Raw genomic sequence first — 9675 nt, 5'->3', positions numbered from 1 at the left:
AGATGTTTGGATTTCCATGAGTTACGACCAATTGACTTCCTTCAGTTTGGATCTTTTGGACTTCCATAAATTATGATCTTTAGACTTTTGCGATTTAGGAACTTTTAAACTTCCATGAGCCAAGTGGCACCACAATATTGTACCATTTGTCGTAATTCTATTGGCGAGACTCAAAAAATCACTCAACCTGAACACACATTTTTCCTGCATGGCACTCTCTCACGCATTGCTCCTCCTTTTATTATTATATATAGATATGTAACCTAAATACAATGCATATTAATAGACAATCAGTTGCAAATTATAATTTAACTATGTAACTTTAATTTTTAGTTAAAAATTATTGCAGATTATTATCTACAATATAAATTAATTATAATTGAAAAATATTTGTTTTTAATAAGAAAATTGGCTTCGCAAATTGTAAATAATTATTAGAAGAAATAATGTAGACATATAAGAAACGAATCCATGGAGAAGAAACTAATTCTTAAAAAAAAAAAGCAACAGCACAATTAAAAAAGAAATTATAATTTGTAAAAAAATAATATTGCACAAGAAATATTTTGTTTTCAGAATTAATATCCCCACTCCGCAAAATATTCCTTGTATTTCATTTTTCTCATAACAAAATTTTATTTCCATAATATTAGAAATTGTTAAATTCCCAATTCAACAGGAAAAATATTAATAAAAGTTATGATGAAAAAAAGAGGATGAAATTCACCAAAAGAATAAAGAACAAAACAAAATTAAAATAAACAGTTGGGCCAGAGATTTTTTATTCTAATTTCAATCATTATTAGGACGCTTTTTCGGCCCATGAAGGAATCGCCGACTTTTCGATAAATGTCACTGCCCTTCCAGAAACCCAGGGGCTGGCCCAACTGTGTTGCTAGATATAAGACCGATACATGTTTCGCAAATCTTAACATCGGTTTCACTTGATCGATTTTTCTTATCCGTCCGGCGATTTTATATCGTAAGTGTAATTACACGATAACGGCAAATATCACCCCTGGCCAGCACGCAGAGCCACTCCGACGTGAATTTTGCCAACACAAGTCAACTAGTAGCCTCGGTTCAAAGTACGTTCATTCCAGCCTCGGTTGCTCAGCACAGGTTGATTAGGTCACAGGCTTCCAGCCTATGTTCAATTTGAGCTACTGGTGACAAGAAGAACCAAGGGGACAGCAACAGCCTTGACTTGGTAAGAGTCGATCCCGATCGTCCAATGTAAACAACAGGAATTCTGAATCGATTGAAGTTAACATCCGGTAACTTCCATGTTTGCAGTTTCGCATTACTGAACAGCAATGAGTATGAAATCAATTTTCCTGGTATTTCAGAGTCTCCAAACAGGAAGAGCCTCTCGAACTGAATAGTGTGGCCTGCATCACCATCTTCTCGATTCTAATTTACAGAAGGCAACTTCAAACACAATTTTTCGACAAAGGGCATGACGAAACGAAACCAAAATCCATGAATAGCCTTGGCAAAGAATCCCACCCAATAAAAGACACCAGAAAAAATCACCTGTTTACATCGTCATCCAAGAGGCGTTGGTGTTTACACTGTCTCCAACTTTCAATTTGCCTAATCTCATCTTGCTACTTAAAAAAGAGTGGTTGGTGTCAGTAATATCGGAACCAAATCTGTGTAACTTATTATGTACAAACCCAAATGCCTAAAACCTCGATATATAGCCGAGACATGATTATTGCCAGGCCATCAACATTAGCAGCCCCATGGAAACATGTCACCTTGAATTTCGGTCTTCCCTAAGTGTGAAAGGTACAAGTTTCATGAGAACTCTATTGTACACCTAGACAAAGGATAACTTATGTTCTAATAACAGGGCCCTTGTACAAACCTCTCCGAATCACAAAGTTATCGGGGGGTTGGAACTCTTCTAACCAAGTAATGTTTGAAACTGTCTCCCCATCCAATTCTAGTTCACCTGCCCAAAAAAAGAAAAGAAAAAAGAGGCAACCAAGCTGAGTGAATATCGATCCAAAGAAATTTATAATACACTAAATGCATCACCACATGCATCTCATAGTTTTTATCTCATTTTGCCCCCTGAAATTTGGGAAACCAGCTTAATCTATTTGGGACAGTATTACACGACCAGTCTCTTGGAAGAGTTTGGCAATATGCCGTTTATTCAACTTATGACCGTCTTCTTTATTACTAGATGACCAACTCATTAATTTTCAAGTATGAGTGCGAATTCCCAAATCTCACTCACTCCCAAGGTCATATGAGTTGCATATTTGTAAGCTGCATCTACACAAGCAGCAGTGGTGTTCTACAGTTAAGGGGAACAGTTTCCTGATCCTAATGGGCCAGACCGAGGCAACTTAAACTACAGCTTGAGAAGACAACCAAATCATAGGAGGTGCATCGAAAATAACCCAAGATGATGAATACATTACCGGGTAGATCCCTTCGGGGTGACCTCCGGAAGTAAGTGCAGTGTCTCCCATGCTCTGATGAATATGGTGGGGAGAGGATATCGAAGATAGCACAAGGAGTTATTGCTCTAAAACAATGAATGTTGCCTCCAGTTGTGGGATAAAGAGTTGTTGTGGGACAGGGTGCTACCATGTCAGTATCTTTAACAAGCTTTGCTGGTCTAGCTGCAAAATCACAAGGTAAACCGAAGTTTCATGTTTCCAATTGCATTAAAAGTATAACTTACATGCCCATCTTGTGAACAGTCAAAGATAAGGCATATTCAACCTAGTAACCGCTGATATAATGACATGGACATTAGAGGAGAAATCAATGTAGAACAAATACTCTTGTATATAGCAATAGCCACTAAGTATGCAACTCCAATAAATTCTCAAATTCTCTCTAATGAATGTCAAACTCGATAATAGAAGAAATATTAACAATCCCTCTAGCCTTATTTTTCCTCCTCCCACGTGGGTTTCACAGGGTAATATAATTAGCTGAACACGAGCATCTCTCCATTGCTTTAACAATACCGACTTAGTAATGCCTTGACATCATGCCTTTCTCGGAATATATTTGCTAATGCGCATCTAATTCTCATCGCATCATCATCTTATTAATATAACAGGTTTTCCTCCACCTATTATGCATTTTATTTTGTCAAATTATTAGTCCGTCTAAAAATTTCTCGACTTTCCTGCACTCGGCTCAGCAGAGTATGGGCTAATACACTGATCTTTTCTTGGTTTCTCCTTCAGGAAAGTCATAGCATTTTGATGATACATTTATGCTAACCCCATTTAATATCTGTACCCCATTCCAACAGACTGTCGTGCTAAAAGCAAATTTACCTCTTCGAGGATTATCCTATTTATCAAAGTCATAAAAATCTTCCTCCAGTATCTATGCCACATATTTCATTTCTTTTCTAGTTAATCTAAGTTCTTTAGCTTAGAATGCTTGTCCTGTTTCACTCATAGACATCATACGAGGATTTTGCTTACAAGCCTATTGCTACATGCATCACTCACAATGACAAGTAATCTAGCTCAAAGCAAGTTCCCTGGTCAACATTCTATACGGGTAAACTGAGTATGGACAGAAGCTCGAAATGCAAAATCATACGCTCAAGACATTGTTCTTAATGGCATTTACTGGCACGGGCAGAATAGATCAGTCAATTTGAAAGATATGAGACCAATGTCCACACCTTGCAATTGATCATTGGGTGCAAATCCGTCAACCCAATCGTATGATTTTACATGCATGGACCCATAAACAAGCTTGCTCAGCACGGTCATTCCAGGATGATTGTGAAGAGGTATGATAGATGAAGGTGGCATGCAGAATATTCCAATCTGCATATTACAATGCAAATTAACACCGACGTTATCATCCTGCAGTTTAATATGCTCGTATAATACAGAAAGTTATACAAACAAGTAATCTTCAATCCCAATTCTCAAAATGCACTATTACAAATTGAAAAGCAAGAATTAAGTTCTTACAGAGAAGCTGTCGCACTCATGTAGATGCAAGTACTTGATAAGTGGAAGTGACTGACGGCTTCCATTTCGTTCATGTATAGGTCCAGACCATGCACGTACCAATTGCGCCTCCTGCTCAAGGCCTACATCAGAGGGCTTGATTCTGTCTGAAACAAAAAGAATTCTCCCGTTTATAGCACAAAGTAACTAATATAAGCAGACAGAATTATTTGCTCTTAAACTTATCAAAAAAAAAAAAAACAGAAGAAGAACTTCTTATCAAAAAGAATTATTTGCTCTTATGAGCCACTTTATTGAGATTTAATAAACCGACTTGTATAGGCATGTATATGGGCAAAAACAGTAAATCATTGAGCAGAATTCGATCCTTCAGTTAATCAAATGGAACCCACTACTGATATGTGTAAACTAGAGGGGAAACAATGGAAGTTGACGCGTATATACATATTCTACGGACAAACATAAAGAATGAAGATGTACCGAGGATATATATCATCTATGCATTCCATCATCATAAAATCCCTAAGCAACCAACTGATTATATGTAAAACAGATCAAAATATTAAGCATTAACAAAACCACAAAATGTTTGCTTGGACTCTAGCAATCCCATGGATCCATGCACCCAGTTGGTGGGCTCCTTTAAGCTTGCTTATTAACAAAACCGCATATAAGCTAAACTCAGATATGTAGAGTACCATCACTGTTAGGATAAATTAACGTACATACATTCACAAGCAACAGCATAGACAAGAATAAGAGGAGAAACGTCGCCAAGAAAAGCATTATCACAGGAAACGAATGTAACTGACATTTGGAAAAAGCATAGAAACATCTGTAAAGAAACTCCCTTTAGCATTTCGGATAAGATCTCTTTAAGAGATTACGTCTCAGCAAACTCCTACTTTGAAACATCAGTCATCGGTTATAAAAACCGCCCCTGAAGAAATTCATCAACTTTGACAAGGATTATCCACAAAAGTGACTTTCTTGTTAATATACCACCCAAGGTGACCATGAGATATTTACAGCAAACGAAAAAGGAAAAAAGAACAGTATGGAGTACGGGATCTCGACTCTTGAGAGAGATACATAATGCAGAAGTAATGACTTCCCCTCTTGTAACATAAGATAGTAATCACTTCTCCTCACCTAGCATGGTGCGGACTTTCTCAAGAGCTTCATCCGAGACAGGTCCATTCGTCGAAAACGACGCTCTGCAGGTGTTATACAACCTCTGTATATAGTAAGGCATCGCACAAAGACGGTATCAGCCACGGAGCAGACCAAAAGCGACGAGTCGGCAAGCTAATAACGCCTTTGCAAATATCCGGTCAACTGCAACGGCAGACGAAGATAAAGTTACGCAATAACTGTATCTTATCCTGCGACCTGAACTTATAGCAACACCTTCACATCGCAACCAGGAAGTCCCTCTCCGCTAAAGCTGCTCCACTAAGGCTTCTCAAGTGAACCTAAAACACCCATCAAAGTTCACATTAAATTGGTAATGGCAATGACTTCATTCTCCACCAAATCAAAAAATCGTATCAAATCAAACTGGGAGCACCCAAAAAGACACAATTTCTGAAGCTCAAACTTTTCGACTTTGATTCCGAATCAACAAGAACATATAAAACTCAAGACATACGATGCCCTTCACCTAATTGGACCCATTATCCCAAGAAAGACACCAAATTAGGATAGCGTGGAATAAACAGAGCAAGATTCTCATTCGCAATCGATCAGGCAATCAGAAATGGGAGATTCCGAATCGATAACAATAACTGCTCGGACCCAACACGCGAACCACAAAACATTTCCGGCGGAATATGAGAAATTACGCCGGAGAAGAGAGCCAGACACGCGAGATCGCCGGCGGAGGTGATCGGGGCAGGATTGCGGGAGGGTGGGGGGAAGAGATTAGCCAGGCATGTGAATGAGATTGCGACATAAATTATTAGCGAGGAAGGAGAGGAGAAGAAGAGCACAACTTACCCTCTGAGCTGCTGCTCATGATGTGAGAGAGAGAGAGACAGAGATAGAAGTGGGGGCAGCCGTGCAGGGCGCAGGCAAAAGAAGGGGGGAGCAGAGGAAGGAGACGAAGAAGAATCGGAGAAATGGAGAGTGAGAGGATCGATACGTAAATGAAGAGAACATAGCCGCTATTTCGATTTATCAATGGATTCAACCCCCCCCCCCCCCCCCCCCCCCCCCCCCCCCCCCCAAATTTTTGCCTTTTTGACCTTTTTTTTTTTGGGGTTTAATATAATAATTAATAATTCTCAATATATGTGTCCTCAAAATCATAGCTCTAGTGACCTTTTTTTTTTTTTTCTAATCACGACGTACTACACTTTCAGTGAATTTGAATTTCTACATTGCGAGTACAGTTCGCGAATGTGAAATGCGATATGTTAATGGCACTTCGCCTTATGGTTCAATATTTTTTTTTTCATATGTTGATTTATCATAAGAATAAGGAAACAATATCTTATTTTTCTATTAATTTTTAACAGAAAATATCAAAAATTAAAAGGAAAAGTAAAAATGAAACTTGCAATTTGAAAAATAAGGGGAAAAAATCTTGCTCGGTTGCTGCGATTGTCCACTGCACAACCCTTTTCCTACGACCGCGCCATGCTCATCGGAGGTGGACAATCGCAACGGTTGCAAGGTGGCGATGGTCACGTCCACCCACCGCACTAGATCTGCGATAGGGGTGCATGTACATTATTAGACTTAGTTCGGGGGGAAACCACCCTAATCGTGATAGAAGGAGGCTGGATGATTTTTTTTTCCCTAGAATTAATTGTTTTTTACTTAAATAAGGAAAAATATATATATCTATGTATGAATAGATTTAGAAAATAAATTTTTCTACATATGAGTAGTGACCTTAAGGGCAAACCATTCTAGCCCCGTGCATTGCCTTTTATTTTTGGTGTATCATTGCCCTTGTCAGTGTTGTGGAGTGTCCTTTTTCTATTGGAAAATATGATATATTTATATGGAAAGAAATGTGAGCTTTCAAGTTTTTGCTGTTTTCATATTACTTTAGTATTTCGCGTATATTTTTATTTGATAATAAAAATATTTCAAATTCAATATTTAAATGAAACTATTCATACTCGTTATTAAATATTTAAAATTTTTATTTCAATGTACTAAATTCATGTGCCTCTATTATAATTAAAAAAAATCAATTATTATAAAAATTTGGATTAATTACATCAAAGATACAAAAAAATTTACAAAATATAACACTTTAGTACAAAAAGAATTTTCGATTAAGATTTGGTACAAAAAGTTCGAATCAATTGTAATTAAATATACTCCATCAGCTGCCTCTCTGATGCCTTTATCTTTTGCTGACGCGGTTGATGACGTGTCAAGTTGCATTCGACATGGCGTTGAATTTAAAATAAAAAATTCATTTTTAATTTTAATTAAAATTAAATAATAAAAGTAAAAAATAAAATAAAATAACTATAATTCTCTCTCCTCTCTTTCTCCTTCAGTCGCTCTCTCTCCCCTCTCTTCATCAGTCGTAGCAGCTGTCGTGGCCAACGTGATCACGGCCTCTTCCAAGACCCAAATCTCGCTCCCAAAACCCCTGCTCCTCTCGATCTCGTTATCATCTGTGGCGCTGAAATTGATCTACGTCATCGAGCCGCCGCGCCGCTCCTGCTGACCCCGGTGTCGGCGCTGGCGGCGGAGATCAAGAAGGCAGCGCTCTCCGACATCAACCTGACGCTGCCCATCATAATGGGAGAGTTCCTGCTCCTCGTGTTAGTCTTAGACAAAATCTAGCAGCTAACCGGGAGCAATTATCAACATGGATACACAATGCAATACGGGGGAAGATACATGTGAGGGCTTTCATTTGGTCCTCGCGCCTGGTTTCTCTCTCTTGTTCCTTTGCGATAGAGGCATGATGAGACGGCAAGGAGGCGGAGGAGATCGAGTAGCGGCGGACCAGCTGGGGGGTCGCGCTCCACTAGGGATCGCGTGCATCTAAGGAGGATGACTTTCTGGGCTCGAAGCCGCTCACCTCTCCTCGGCCGAAAATTGCGACTGCCTTTGTTCTCGCAGGGAGAGACGAGAGAGAGAGACGTGACAAAGAGAGAGAGGAGAAAGAGAAGAGAGAGACGTGAGAGCGAGAAAGTTTTTTGAATTTTTTAATCTTATTTTATATTTATTATAATAAAAATTCTAAAATCAATTTTAAATTTTAAATTTTAAATTTGAAGCCATATCAGATGTGCGTTTGACATGTCAAATGTCACTAGACGGTACATGACGAAATGCAATTGATCGTTACAAATTCAAACATTTTGTATCAAATCTTAACCGAAAATTCTTTTTGTATCAAAATGTTACATTTTGCAAATTTTTGATATCCCTAGTGTAATTATCTCTAAAAATTTTATCATTTGTAAGGGTTTTCATTTATGCTGTCATTGGTAGGATGATCGAGAAAAATTTGTTTTTTTTCTACGGTGTGTATTTTTATATTCGAAAATTCAATGTATCAGTTTAATTCAGTTCGAATCAGGTAGACTCATTAATAAGTAAATCTCTCCCAATAAAGATTTTTTCATTTACATGACTTGACATCGAGGTACTATTTGAGGGGAATAAGTGCCAAATCACTTTAATCAATCCACGTAAGTGAAATCATTTTTTACTTTTTTAAGTGATAAGTAAAACCCGTTTCTTTACATTGCATAATATCCAGCCTTTTCATAAATTATTAATAATTAATATGTGGGCTTTGACCCCATTTATCTACCCAAAAATAAATAAATGTATATGTTTGCTACCAAATTCCGTGCTCCAGAATTTAGTAAATAAATCTATATATATATATATAAAGTTGTATATCATCCTATTAAATAGGGGCATAATAAGAAATGTCTTTATTTAATAGAGGCAGAATAGTCAATATATTAATAAATTAGTATGTTTTATAGAAACTGAATTATTATAATTAAAGAAAATATATTTAAAGAAATATGAAAGAAGAATTCTAATTACTTATTGTTATTTTATAATCAATTTTAATTTTTTATTAAATTAATATACATAACTTTTAAAAATTTAAGAATTATTAAAGTTTATTTAATTAATTTTAATAATCATTATTACCCTTATAAAAGTTAAATTAAATATTATTATTTTATAAGTAATTTTCATTTTTATTAAATAAATATACATAAATTTAAAGAAATTAAAAATTATTTAATTAATTTTGATATTAATTATTTGCCTTATAAAATTTAAATTAAATAAATCTCTCATCGAAGTATTAATCATTTTATCTAAAATTATTCAAATTTATAAAATTAATATATGAAATATGAATGAGAAAAAGACAATTGCGAATATATAATGATAAAATTTTATAGACTACAATTATTAATCTTTCTTTCATTAACTAAAGCTAGAAATTTTGTATTTTCTGGATTTTATAATTATTTTCTTATAAATTAGATTGATAATTGAGATAATCTATAAAATATTTTACATGAATTATTTGCTTATTAGTTCTAAAAGTAATATTATCCAACGTAGGTATGAAACTTATCGTACTAAAGTTTACACAGTATAAAAATATATAAATCAATATTAATAATTATTTTAATATCTAACATTTCATAATAATTTTTTTATAAAATCTGTGCAACGCATGGGTTCAATA

At 35.9% G+C, this 9675-nt stretch overlaps 1 protein-coding gene across 6 annotated transcripts; it reads right to left on the bottom strand.

Moving 5' to 3' along the window:
• Positions 1 to 1237: 1237 nt before the first annotated feature.
• LOC116205092 (plant cysteine oxidase 4) lies at positions 1238 to 6128 on the bottom strand. Of its 6 annotated transcripts, XR_004156456.1 has the most exons (8): positions 5970 to 6128; positions 5124 to 5446; positions 3972 to 4117; positions 3674 to 3821; positions 2439 to 2642; positions 1874 to 1960; positions 1537 to 1781; positions 1238 to 1413 (listed from the first exon to the last, which is right to left on the bottom strand). XR_004156456.1 is itself a non-coding variant. In XM_031537560.1 (7 exons), exons 2-7 carry the CDS (start codon positions 5224 to 5226, stop codon positions 1738 to 1740), a joined length of 732 nt encoding a protein of 243 aa, XP_031393420.1. In that variant the 5' UTR covers positions 5227 to 5446; positions 5970 to 6128; the 3' UTR covers positions 1461 to 1737. The 6 variants fall into 6 exon arrangements, 5 of the variants coding, with proteins under 5 accessions (XP_031393420.1, XP_031393423.1, XP_031393421.1 ...); XM_031537560.1 differs by lacking the exon at positions 1238 to 1413 and having other exon boundaries at positions 1461 to 1781; XM_031537563.1 differs by lacking the exon at positions 1238 to 1413 and having other exon boundaries at positions 1461 to 1776; positions 5970 to 6127.
• Between the last annotated feature and the right edge of the window lie 3547 nt (positions 6129 to 9675).

This window comes from Punica granatum, chromosome 4, assembly GCF_007655135.1.
Source record: "Punica granatum isolate Tunisia-2019 chromosome 4, ASM765513v2, whole genome shotgun sequence".
In the NCBI taxonomy this organism is placed as follows: Eukaryota; Viridiplantae; Streptophyta; class Magnoliopsida; order Myrtales; family Lythraceae; genus Punica; species Punica granatum.
The sequence above is the reverse complement of the archived record's forward strand: the minus strand, read 5'-3'. Positions and strand labels throughout refer to the sequence as shown.